This window comes from Lepus europaeus, chromosome 13, assembly GCF_033115175.1.
Source record: "Lepus europaeus isolate LE1 chromosome 13, mLepTim1.pri, whole genome shotgun sequence".
NCBI lineage: Eukaryota > Metazoa > Chordata > Mammalia > Lagomorpha > Leporidae > Lepus > Lepus europaeus.
Genome location: NC_084839.1, coordinates 7,315,334 through 7,328,558, shown reverse-complemented (window position 1 = coordinate 7,328,558; position 13,225 = coordinate 7,315,334). Strand labels below are relative to the sequence as shown.

General features: G+C 56.5%; 1 protein-coding gene across 5 annotated transcripts in view; it reads right to left on the bottom strand.

The window, feature by feature from the left end:
* The window catches only part of ASAP2 (ArfGAP with SH3 domain, ankyrin repeat and PH domain 2), a 171,456-nt gene that overhangs the window by 40,370 nt on the left and 117,861 nt on the right, over positions 1–13,225 (bottom strand). For all 5 annotated transcript variants that reach the window (XM_062208926.1, XM_062208928.1, XM_062208930.1 and 2 more), the window contains exons 10-14: positions 11,823–11,926; positions 11,658–11,727; positions 4,927–5,014; positions 1,273–1,321; positions 1,000–1,166 (exon numbers count right to left, since the gene is read on the bottom strand). In XM_062208926.1, the coding sequence (XP_062064910.1) occupies positions 1,000–1,166; positions 1,273–1,321; positions 4,927–5,014; positions 11,658–11,727; positions 11,823–11,926 (478 nt within the window). The remainder of the gene's footprint in view (positions 1–999; positions 1,167–1,272; positions 1,322–4,926; positions 5,015–11,657; positions 11,728–11,822; positions 11,927–13,225) is intronic.

The following is a 13,225-nucleotide window of genomic DNA, read 5'->3' as shown; positions in this document are numbered from 1 at the left end:
GGGGGTGGAAAGGTAACTGACCACGCCAGCCGACCCACAATCCTCCTCCTTTAACATGGGTTAAGGCTGGCGTGCAGTTCCCCACTGCATCCTAATCAGAGCAAGTTCATCCCTTATACTTTTCAAATACTAGCCTCGTCCTTAAAACGAAACCACTGGGGCCGGCGTTATGTTGCAGTGGGTTTAGGCTGCCGCCTGCGACATCAGCATCCCATGTCAGGGCACCGGTTTGAGTCCCGGCTGCTCTGCTTCCAATCCACTTCTCTGCTAACGCACCTGGGAAAGCAGTGGAAAATGGCCCGGGCCTGTAGGCCCCTGCATCGACATGGGAGACCTGGATGGGGTTTTGGCTTGGTCCAGCCCAGGCCACAGAGGCCATTTGGGAAGTAAATGAACGGGTGGAAGAGCTCTCTGTTTTTTTCTCTCTCTGCTTCTATCACTCTTTCAAATAAATAATTTTAAAAAAAATTAATATCTCATCTCACTGAATAAGATGGAAAGGATGGGCTCCGCCACCTGACAGAAAGGAAAACCGACGCCTAGCGAGGCTGTGGCTCCTCCAGGGTCCCCAGGCTGGCGCACAGCCCAGAGTGACTTCAGAGGTTCTACAGAGCAGGACAGCGTGAGGACGGCAGACATCCCAGGCAAAGCGGCCCGCGCTGGGCTTCCACAGCCGCTCCGGGCCCCTGTGAGGCCCGCTGCCCTTGGTCTCGCCCTCACTGCGCCCTTCAGTTCTCATTTCTCAAAGAGCCCTGAGATCTTTCAGCTCCATCAGGCTGTCTCTCCCGCGTCTTGCTCAGCGGGCCGGCAGACAAGCCTCTCGTGCCCCAGCCCCCGCTGCCGCCTGCACACAGTTCATTAAGCATTTGTGTAATGGGATGAGCTCAGGCTGAGCTGCACTTCACGTCGCGTTTGACGGGAAAGCGAAAATCAACGCGCGGGCACGAGCTCCCGAGAGCATGCGCGTGCCCACACGCACACACGCGCGGCCCCGCTCACCTGGTGCCCCGCAGTCGCAGCACACGGCGTTGCCCGGCATCCTCCGGACGTCGGAGATGATCTCCTTGGTCAGCTCCTGCACGATGTTGTTCTCGCCGGTGCTGTCGTCCCCCTTGAACGCGTTGTTCAAGGCCTCCTCCTTGCTGTTCTGCAGCACGGACATCCATCTGGAAAGAGCAGTGAGGCGGGGTTGAACCCCCACGTCAGCCGCTGGGCCTGGGCCTGGGTCTGGCTCCGAGGGCCGCCCCCAGCCCACCCCTCCCCGGAACTCACATCTGACATTCCTGCTCGTCCTCTGCCTGGAAGTGGTACGTCCTGTCATCTGTGCGGCAAGAGACACTCGGTCAGCCGCCAGCCCAGGCCAAAGTCGCACACAAGCCGGCTGCTAATTACCCTCCAGGATCCTCCTAGCTCTCCGCCAGGAAATGAGCCATGTGCACTGAGGTGAGCACACCTCTGCCTCTGCCCGGGAATTGTGGTTTTCTGACGCAAGTTAGCCCCCTGCCCAGCTCCCCACCCCAGGCCACAGGGTACAGCTGCGGCTGTAGTTAGCTGTGGCTGTCCTCTCAGAAGCCACACCTAACTACAGGTTGGCCCCCAAAAAGCGACTGTCGATGCCCCCTGAAGACTAGAGCTCTTTCCCTAAAGAGCGCATCTCGAAGTTTTCTGGCTTTCTCAGAAAAAGGTCAGCGTGAGGACTTCTGAGAACAGCATGCTTGGGAGTCCCACGTTGCAAATATACCTAAAACAACAGGGTATTCTTAAATAATGGTCTGATAGAAAACCGTACGTCCACACACAGCCGCCGGCCTGTGGGGCAGGGGGAGGCGTGCAGTGGGACGACAGCACTTCCGCAGCCCAATCACTAAGATCCAGGTCAGGTGAATCCAAACTGAGGGACAGCTGACCAAAGCCCAGATCAGTCCTGGAAGGCAACGGGAGCCTGGTCTGTACAGGCGGCAGGACACCGGGGAGGAGGACTAAACACCACCCGGGGTCCCAGCCGGAATCGCGGAGCAGAAAAGTGCCTCCGTGGAGAACCGGAGGGTGTGAGGGAGACACTGGGGCCACGGCACCGTGCCACGCCTAACTTCCTGGTTTCGACCACTGAGCGTTGGCCGATCACATGCACTATTTGTGGATGACTGCACCAAGACACGACTGCTGGGGGAGGCTGGGTGGGGCACCCACATTCTCCGCCTACAGTGAGTCCGAAAACAAACCAATAAACCAACTTAAAGAAAAAAGGGTGGAGCTCCAGTTTCTGCAGAGGGCAGAGCAGAAGCACGGGGTCCTCAGGGCTCCACAGTGAGCACCTGTGCCCCTAGGAACGCGCGCGTGCGCACACACAGCGCCCTCCAGGCGTGGTTTCTTCTGAAAGCACTCTGCTCCTTGGAACAGCTCAGGGTCAGGGGACTGGGCGGAGGCTGCAGCCCAGAGACGATGCACGGAAGAGCAAGCAGAGCCAGGGGCGGTGGGCGTGTATCTGCTACACATTTCTTGTTTAACACCAGGAGACTGGGCTTCCTCCGGAGAGGAACAGTTTAAGAGAACTGTTTCCAGTTCGGAGAAATGAACGATTTGTGGCTGGGCCAGGCTGAGGTGCGTAGGGGGAACTGCCAGGCAAGCTGTTTCCTCCTGCTCCTGGGTGCTGGGCTCCTGAGCTCCACACCCACAGCCCGAGACCCCAGAGCCCTGGTGGTTTGCTCGCTAAGTGGGTCTTGGGGTTCCTGGAAGCTGCCTCATGGCCAGACCCGAAGCAGCTCGGGGAGACAGCGGGAGGAGCCGGCTTCCTCTGGCTAATCTTGGCATCTAACAGGTAAGAGCTGGAGGAGCAGGAGTCACAAGTCCGTGGAAAGGGCCAATAAACATCCCCCTCCCGGAAGCTCTCTGGAGACGCCTATTCGCCAGAGAACAAACACCACGCAGCAGAAAAGCCAGGGGACACGGTGGGGCCAGTCGGAGCTCTGACATGCTGGTGGCCTGGGAGGACCGCCCTGGGCTGAGGCTCTGGCTCCTACTGGCCATGAGCAAGCCGCCCAGACCTGGAAAGTGACCAAGTCCCTCAGGGCTCATCCTATTCAGGGAACTGGCCTGGGTGGCCTCAAAGTCCTCCCGTCCCCTCAACCCCACCCAGTCTGCCAGTTCAAGCTGAGGACAAATGACTCAGGCCTTAAATCTGCTAAGGGCTGGGCCAGTCTGAGGTCCTGAGGTCGGACGAACTTGGCCTTGACCCACCCTGTGCCCACTGAGCTGTGATCACAACAGGAAATCCCCATCTTGGGGCAAGAATGGAAAGAGAGGATCTCGCAGGAAACAGCTGAGGGCAGCAGTCAGCCTGCTTCTCTCCTGTGTCTCGGGCACATTCCAAGATGACCGCCCCAGGAGCAGGAGCAGGGGCGACTTGGGGCCCTGACAGGCTCCCAGCTCAGTTACTCTCACCCCACTGCTCTGGCTGAGAGGGAAGCAGCTCGTCCTGAGCCAGGAAGTCAGGTCCTGACCCAGGCCCCCGCCTCTGCACGCTCACCACACTGGAGCTGTCACTTCCTGCGGCGTCTCCCCGGTGAATCTCGGGGTGTCCCGCCGGTGGCCAAGTGTCTCTACAGCACCCCACAGCTGCACAGAGCACTCTCACTGCTGATACGCCAGGTGCTTTGGGAGACCGGCTGAGCATGTAAAATCTGTAGGGCTGGGATTTGCTGTCCCAGGGAGGGCCGTTCTGCAAGGTGACGATGGCCCCTGGTAAGCCTGCGTGGCTTGCGGTTCTTCCTAAAGGTATCTGCTGCGCCCCATGCTGCGGTAAAGACCCGGATGGAGGCTTGGCAAATGTCAGCCGCCGCAGCCCTCCGGGGCGGCCACCGTCCCCGATGTGAGGCGGGTCACACTGCTGGTCCTCCCCGGGGCTGGGGATGCCCTGCCCGTGGGGTGCTGGGCCAGGGTCCTCACTGCGGGGAGCCCGGCCAGGCCCGGCTAACAGGGACCCCCTGACGGAGGGGCTGGCTGCACTGTAGGAGGGGGCCCCGGGGTCGCCGCCTCAGGACATACAAAGGCCCAAACCCCCTGAGTCTTCCCAGCCGCAGGAGTCCCTCAGCCTCCACCACCAGCCTCTGCACGTAACGGGCTCTGGTCACGGCCGGTTCGCGCCTGACAGAGCCGAGAGCAAGCGCGTGAGACGGCACAGGCGACCCTGGGGCCCCGCCAGACGGAGAGGGACGAGCTCGCAGCAGGACCAGTGCCCACGGAGCTAACAAGTCAGTCCGGAGCCCACAGAGCAGAAGGAACGGGCCCCACACAGCAGTGACGCCGAGCGCCCAGCGCGAGCCCAGCGCGAGCCCAGCGCGAGCCCAGCGCGAGCCCAGCGCGAGCCCAGCGCGAGCCCAGCGCGAGCCCAGCGCGAGCCCAGCGCGAGCGAGTTGCCTCGCGGGGCTGACGCGCATGTGCAGCCACGTGACCGACAACTTCCGGGAGGCCCGGTCGCCGGAAGAAGCGGCCCCTGAGGCAGACAGGACGGCGCCATGTGGGCACGGGGAACTCCCGGGCCCACCATGGCGAGGCCCGGGCCTGGGCTCCCCGCAGCCACAGCCCTGCCTGCCCCACGGATCCCCAGGGACGCACGGTGCAGTGCGCTCCCGCCATCGGAGCCCTGGTCTCTGGGGTCAGGGCGGCTCCGGAGCGATTCTTCCAGGCGCGTGGCAGAGGGGCGGGGAGGCCGAGCCCGAGGCCGCGCAAGGATCTGCGGACATCACCCAGCGTGGCGGCGCCACCCACGGGGCCCTTGACCGCGTTCAGTGAGGCCGGAGGACATACGAGGTACGACCTCCCCACGCGCGGCCCCTGGGGGAAGGGAACACCCCCCCACACCCCGCTCTCGCCCTGCGTGTGTGGCCCACGCCCCAGAACGCGGCAGCACCAGCGCCCAGGCCTCACGTGAGATAAGGTCGAAACACTTCTTCTCCTCGGGGTTGGCCTTCACTTGGCACGTCAAGAGGTTGAGCTTGGCCGGCGGCCGGTTCGCCTGTGGAACACACGGAAACGGGGGCGTGGGCGCGGAGGAAATGGCACGGCGCCGCCCCTCGGGGCCGGAGCAGAGCAGGCGGAGGGCACCCCGGGACCCCGGCACCCCAGGGCCTGCATAGCCCCGCTCCACAGGGGAGGGGCGGTGCCAGCGGGGGGCGGGGGGGCCTGCGATGCCGCACCGCTCCAGCCCCGACATTCAGATCCCGACTTCCAGCCTGAGCCCCGCTCGGCTGCTGGTGCTCTGTGGGTTGTTAACCAGCACACGTGAATTGCACACAATTACAGAGCAGCCTGGGATGTTTCTGTAGCCAGCTCGCTGCCTAACGCCCCGTCATAGCTACCGTAAACATTCTGTCGTAAACATAGCTACCTCCTCATTTAACGTTTTTTGTGGTGGAAACATTCAAAATCATCTAATTTTTTAAGAGATACACACTACATTATAGTCAGCCCTTCTACAGAACTCTGACTGAAGTCCTGAACCTAAACCTCGCTCCCAGTGGAGTCCTCTCAGAGCACAGACAGCAGGGCAGCCATGTTCCCACCTCTGTGCGGGGATCATAGGCAATGCACTCAGCGTCCTAAATGCCGACCACCACTGTCGCTGACCAGAAAACACACTTCATGCCTCCATAACCCCCAACCCACCCGCCCCACAAGAGATCACAGCATCTCACACCTTTTGTCAGAGGTGCGTCAAAAAACAGCTATTTCACTACAGTTTCAAACAATTCACACTTAGTTTTTAAAAGCAAAGGGCAGGCCGGCTCTGCGGCTCACTTGGCTAATCTTCCACACCGAGTTCTAGTCCCAGTTGGGGCGCCAGATTCTGTCCCGGTTGCTCCTCTTCCAGTCCAGCTCTCTGCTGTGGCCCGGGAGTGCAGTGGAGGATGGACCAAGTGCTTGGGCCCTGCACCCGCATGGGAGACCAGGAGGAAGCAGCTGGCTCCTGGCTTTGGATTGGTGCAATGCGCCCACTGTAGTGGCCATTTTGGGGGGTGAACCAACAGAAGGAAGACCTTTCTCTTTGTCTCTCTCACTGTCCAACTCAGCTTGTCCAAAAAAAAAAAAAAAAACAAGACACCACTTGGGATGTCTGCATCCCATATTAGCGTGCCAAAGTTCAAGTTCCAATCGGTTTCCAATCCAGCTTCCTACTGATGTGTACCCTGGGAGGCAGCAGGTGATGGTGCAGGAAGTGGGTCCTTGGCACTCACACAAAAGCTCTAGACAGTCCCCAGTTCCTGGCTTTGGTCTGGCCCAGCCCCAGCTACTGGGGGCATTTGCAGAGTGAACCAGTTGTTTGGGAGATCTCTGTCTCTTTCTGCCTTCCAAACAAATACATAAATAAAAATATTAAAAAATAAATGTCTTAAAAGTTTATTTGTGGGGCCAGCGCTGTGGCATAGCAGGTAAAGCTGTTGCCTGCAGTGTTGGCATCCCATATGCGTGCCGGTCCAGGTCTCAGCTGCTCCACTTCTGATCCAGCTCCCTGCTAATGCACCTGGGAAAGCAGCAGAAGATGGCCCAAGTGCTTGGGCCCCTGCACCCATATGGGAGACCTGGGAGAAGCTCTTGGCTTCCAATTGGCCCAGCTCTGGCCACTGTGGCCATTTGGGGAGTGAACCAGCAAATGGAAGACTTTCTCTCTTTGTAACTCTACCTCTGAAATAAATAAATCTTAAAAAAAGAAGTTGGATAATCAGGACGGAACTTAGACTCTCCTGATCCTGATTTTGTCTCCTACATGGAAGTCATCAGCTGTCCTCCGTGGTCTGCACACGTCACTGAATTCCTGGATCCTCAGAAATCAGCATTAGGAGACTCCAAGCTCTGCCTAGTCTTGCAAACCTGGACAGTTCCCAGTAAAAGCACCATCAATTTTGGATCTTTACCAACAGGATATGTGGCTGGCCCAAAAGCCAATACGCCAAGTGACACATTGCAGTGGACAAGCAGGTGGCCATATCACATATAGAAGCAAGTGCTTTACCACAGGTGAATGGACCACAAAATGCGTCTATTCTGGTACCTCCCTGGGGCCCGTGCAACTGCCAATGTGCCATGTTTAGGACCACTGGTGTCCACTGAGCGCAAGACACAGGAGCAGTCAGAGGGGTGAATGCATGGTGATAAACACAGAAGCACCTTTCACAGACAAGCACATGACTCAAATACTCAAATACTGGGCGCTCCATTCACTCAGCTATTACCGCGTACTTACACAGGGCAGGCACCGTTCTAAACAATTTCCAGGAAGTAATCATTTACTTGTCCTATCTGCTCTCTGTATTAGGAACCACTATGATTTTACAGATACAGATTCTGGCCTGTACCGACTAAATAATCTGATGAGAGTCGCACCCACACCTGACAGGAGCAGTGGAGTGAGGGCTGGGACAAGCGTATCTGGCTCCTGGGCTTAGGCACCTTAGCTGCTGCTCTCCATGTCCATGGAGGTAGAGTCGTTCCTGGACTTATCTGGAAGAGCAGCAAAGAACCACCACATTTTCTCCCTCCTCACTTCTAATGTTCAGTCTTTCTGTTCCTGTGGACTGGGGAGAAGCTGCTCACTTCCCCTGGGCTAGCCACCACCCTCCAAGATGGATTTCTTACTGTACAGCACGTGGACTCTACCAAATACAGAAAACTATTCCATGCCTTTACTTGAACTCAGAATAACTGTAAAGGCATAAGTGTGGCTACAACTATTAAAAACTGACAGTCATAAAAAGGGCCCACAAAACACATATGCTGACACTCTTCAGTATCAACCATTCTAGTTTCATATTAATAATTATTTGTTATTTTATTTATTTATTTTTTTTGGGACAGGCAGAGTGGATAGTGAGAGGGAGAGACAGGGAGAAAGGTCTTCCTTTTTGCCGTTGGTTCACCCTCCAATGGCCGCTGCAGCCGGCGCATCTCGCTGATCCAAAGCTAGGAGCCATGTGCTTCTCCTGGTCTCCCATGCGGGCGCAGGGCCCAAGCACTTGGGCCATCCTCCACTGCCTTCCCGGGCCATAGCAGAGAGCTGGCCTGGAAGAGGGGCAACCGGGGGGACTAGAACCCGGTGTGCCGGCGCCACAAGGCAGAGGATTAGCCTGTTAAGCCACGGCGCCGGCCATAATTATTTGTTATTTGCCCATTCAGGATAAGTATCAGCTAACAGCAAAGCTGAAAGAAAAAGGTATGGAAGAAAATTCTATCCTATCCATGAAATTCTTTCCCAGGTGCAATTTGGAAGAAACAATATTATGATTGGATTCAGCTACAGAACGGTTTTATGGAATTCACAAAGGACGAGTATTCCCTGAGAAGCTCTGGTTGTATAGAAAACTCAGGACTGAATGGGCGGAAAAACCACCTGTAGCCTCAGCACTGGCCGCAGAGGCAGGGTCATCAGTGACTTTCCCTTTTGAATCGTGCCATTCTTTTTCCAAATGAATCAAGTTTTTAAAAGTGTGTATTCTCTCTGCATGATTGGCAATCATTTTCGACCTTTCAGATCACGTAAGAGTTGCTGGATGCTTGCTTCTACTTATCACAGTCCCAGGCCTCGCTGGTGTGGCCACGCCGTGAGTCTGGCGAAGATGCTGCCTGATGAGGATTACTACACCTCACGGACCCCTTCCTCCCTGCTCCAGAAAACACACTGGGCCTCACTGACTCCATCCCGGACGTCTCCCCTCCCCCACTAGAATCCAGAAGTCAACGTTTCACTTTGGGAGCTGCCCACGCCCTGGGAAGGCTGTTCCTAACACTGCAAACGCTTACACCACACACACACCCCATTCCCAGCTGTGCGCTCCAGGCTGCACCAGGATTCCCACTCGTCAAAGCTTCAGAAATCTGCCAGTGTCCCTGACAACAAGCTAGTACATGCAGCAGCTGCTGGCCAAGCAGGCAAGCTACAAAAGGAGGCAAATCACAACAGAAGCTAACCAGAAAGGCACCTGTCAACTCCCGCTCAGCTTGGGTTCATCCACACCACCACGTGCACACACTCTGGACGTGGCAATGGGGAGGGGTCTTCAGGGTGCTCACTTCCAGAAAGGGAAAGCGAAAGAGAGGACTCAGCAACTGAACGCAGGGCTGGACACCTGACTCGGCTCCCTGCAGGGCAGTGGGCGGTGGCCAGGACAGAGCCACCTGCTGCTCGGGGTGGGGGTGCATCTCGAAGTGGAGACTCCCTGGAGAGAGTGCCCCCCCCCCACAATGCACTCCTCAAGCACGAAGGTCGAAGGTCGTGAGACAAGCTGAGCCCTTGCCCTCCCACGGCACCTGTCGTTCTATCAGCCAAATAGCAGGGCAACCACCAGACTTCAGGGAGAACAAAGCCTCCGTGTGTCCTGAGGGAAAGCTCAAGTGACAGAAGTGACTCAAAGTGAAGTCCATCGCAGCAAAGCATTGCTGGGCACGTTGTCATCCACCAGGCAGCGAGAGCCACCCAGGGGCTTACCCTGAGGCCCCAGGTCCTGGGGACTGTCAATGAGGCAAAGATAGCTGTGGGAGAAGGGCTACAAGAGCATGAAGTGACACTCAGCCTCGCTTTATGACAGGTTCTGCATGGAGGCAGTAACTCAAGTTACAACAAACAACCAGACCCACAACGATTGGAGTCACAGAGGTGAGATTAAGAAGGGACCCTGTCACCATTTAAGGCCTAACCTTCTTAAAGATGAATGATGCCAAAATAAATTGTTTCCTCAGATGATGGTGCCCATACCACCCCTCCCCACACCCCACGTGTCTATCTACAGCAAAGAACATTGCACAGGGGTCCTAACTGGGCAGCCGCAGGAGTGAGGTGGTGACCACACAGCCGGGGGAGCTGGCTTTCGGAGAAGAGATGACCTTCTGTTGTGCTGTCAAGAGCCACAGTCAACCAAGAAGCCCCTGCAGACTACCCTTGATGTAAACTATGGAGGAACTTCAAAATGTCCGTGGAAAAATGGACTTTACAAAATAAGTTTATATGATGAAAAGCAATAGTTTTTGCATAATATGTATTTTAAAAGACCCCCTTGGGCCGGTGCCAGGCTCACTAGGCTAATCCTCTGCCTGCGGCGCCGGCACCCCACCTTCTAGTCCCAGTTGGAGCACCGGTTCTGTCCCAGTTGCTCCTCTTCCAGTTCAGCTCTCTGCTGTGGCCCAGGAAGGCAGTGGAGGATGGTCCAGGTCCTTAGGCGCCCTGCACCCGCATGGGAGACCAGGAGAAGCCCCTAGCTCCTGGCTTCGGATCAGCGCAGCGCCGGCTGCAGCGGCCATTTGGGGAGTGAACCAATGGAAGGAAGACCTTTCTCTCTCTCTCTCTCTCTCTCTCTCTCTCTCTCTAACTCTGCCTGTCCAAAAAAAAAAAAAAAAAAAAGATCCCCTTGAATGCATTATTTCAAAGCTTTTTGCACCAAAATATTCTTATCTTTTAATTCCATTTCCCCCCAAATTTTCTGAAGTTTCCTTAAGGTTCTAGTTTCTCTTCCTATAAAGGAACTGGCAAAAATGACAGGACTCCAGGGGAACACGACCTTGGCTTCAATATCACCCTTACTCTCTCTACTTCTGTCCTCGTCAGCACTGGGAAGGGCTGTTTCTCAGGACCGTACACTGAGCCACGACCTTGCCAGACGGCCCAAAAGGCCCCACGGTGCTCCTGCCCAGAGGGAACAGGTGGCACGGGGAAGGGGGGACCGAGACAAGACTCACGACGCAGACAGATGCAGACCATCACTGCATTCGTGATCAGCAGAGCAGCACGCCCCTCAGCCCCTGGACACTTCCAAAACTGTATACCAGTCCACACGGTCACCCCTAGCTCTGGTCCCACCAGGCCCAGGGAAGAGGAGCCTCGGGCCACGGGGAGCGGCTGTGTGCGCACTGGCGGCAGAAGCTCCTGGGCTCATTTTCCTCTGAGCGTCTTTTCCACAAGCTCAAAATTTGGGACCCCATTTTCCTTGCATGGGCAGCAAAAAGGGCTTGATGACGTAGGGCGCACAGTACACCAGCTGTCTATCATCAGATGGCGTAGGGCGCACAGCACACCAGCTGTCTACCATCAGATGGCGTAGGGCGCACAGCACACCAGCTGTCCATCATCAGATGGCGTAGGGTGCACAGTACACCAGCTGTCCATCATCAGATGGCATAGGGCGCACAGTACACCTGCTATCATCAGATGACGTAGGGCGCACAGTACACCCGCTGTGTATCATCAGATGACGTAGGGCGCACAGCACACCAGCTGTCTATCATCAGATGGCTGACATCGCTTTTCTCTTGGATTTCCAATGCTCCCATGTCTGGACCACGAAAACATTTCCCCCACAATGGAAAAAACGGACATCTTCCCCAGTGAGTGCCCGATTTCCAGAGACAAGGAGTTTCCCGTTTCTGCAGTTTCTGGAAGTCACACACTCCTGGACACAGCCAGCCAATTGGCTTGGTTACTGCTGACTCTGCAGCTCACACAGCAAACAGGGCACCCACGGGCGCAGGTGACCCCGCAGACAGGAACCCAAATGGGCTTTGCTGACACAGTCCTCAGACCGCGCCCTTCATCCGTCACACACACAGGGGACAGCTCCTGTCCTCGGCCTTCGCCAGGGACCACGGCAGACAGAGTTACAGGAGATAGTACTCACAGTCCCGTGCGAGATGGTCAGAAAGCCATTCTTCACGGAGCACTTCCTCTTCTGCCACACCTTCCGGATCCTTGTGGAGAAGCGGGAAAGACAACTGGGGTTTAGAGCTTTGGGACGCAGGGCGCTGGACGCGCGTCCTGTTCCCCACAGCGCCACGGCACCCACCCATCACTCTTCTTGTAGAGGCTGCCGCTGCGCTCTGTGCCGTGCTCCTTGTTGCCCTGAGGCTGGTGCAGGCTGTAGGCCGTGCTCTGGCGCATCTGGGAGTCCTGGAAAACACGCAACACGGTGTTCTTAGCCCTGTGCAGGTCTCTTTTTTAAAAGCAGCACACCAAGGACATTTATGACTTTTTTTTTAGAACAGATTTACTTATTTATTTGAAAGTCAGTTACAGAGAAGGAGAGGCAGAGAGAGAAAGAGGGATCTTCCATCTGCTGGTTCACTCCCCAAATGGCCAGGCCAAAGGCAGGAGCCAGAAGCTTCATCCAGGACTCCCACATGGTGTGGGGGCCCAGTTTCCACTGCTTTCCCAGGCCATTAGCAAGGAGCTGGATCAGAAGTAGAGCAGCCAGGACTTGAACCGGCACCCAGCTACGCCACAGGGCCAGTCCTTGACTTTTTTTTTTTTTTTTTTTTTTGAGATACTTCCCCGTCTCATCACCCCCAAATAAGGGACATAAGGCTCCTATGCAGGAACTCATGAATGCCATCTGCCAGGCAGGAGAGGGGCTGTCAGAAACCAGCATGAGCCCTAACAGTAGCAAAAAGCTCCGGGAATGGCACACACATCCCTGCCCATCAATGTGTGTGTGTGTGTGTGTACGTGCGCGCGCGTGTGTGTGTTGGGGGGGGGGTGCTGAGTTCAGTCGCTACTGGTCTGGGAGTCTTAATCACAGGGCAGACCATATGCACAGGCAGGACACTCCATCTCAGGGCATGGACTAGTCATGAGTCCCAGGGGCCTATGTCCAGTGTCTGGTCTCCAACAAGGTGCCCGACTGGTGCTTAACCTGGCTAAGAGAAGAGCTGCTGGGACCAGCACTGGCGATTCTGACAGATCTGACAGAAATGAGCAAAGGGGAGATGTGAACCAACGGCTGACAGGTCCAGCAGGCCCGGGCTGGAAGCTGCCTGCTTCCTGAGAAGCTCCCAAAGTGGCCCACTGGGGACAGAAGAAACAGAGAAGCAATGGGGTGAAGCAACACGCGCAAGGTGCAGAGCTCCTGAAAGCGGGAGCAGAACTCAAGAGGGGCTCCGGCCTCCCATCTGCTGCTCCTCCCCTCACTCCACACAGCCTCTCCAGCTGAGTGCCCCCGGGGGAGACTAAACCCACGTGGATGACGGAGGAACTGCATTGGAAGGCAGTGTGATGTAGGCTGAGAACAGGAGTCCTCAAGGGCAGACGAATGGGAAGGGGAGAATGGCAGGGAGAAGGGGGGCAGCAGCAGGGCCCGGGGGATGTCCCAGGCAAAGGTAACAGAGGGCAGATGGGCGTGGCCACCTCCCAGGGGAGGAAGGGCAAGGGCCAGAAGGGGCACGTAGGCCGGTGTCTGGGTGCAGACTTCAT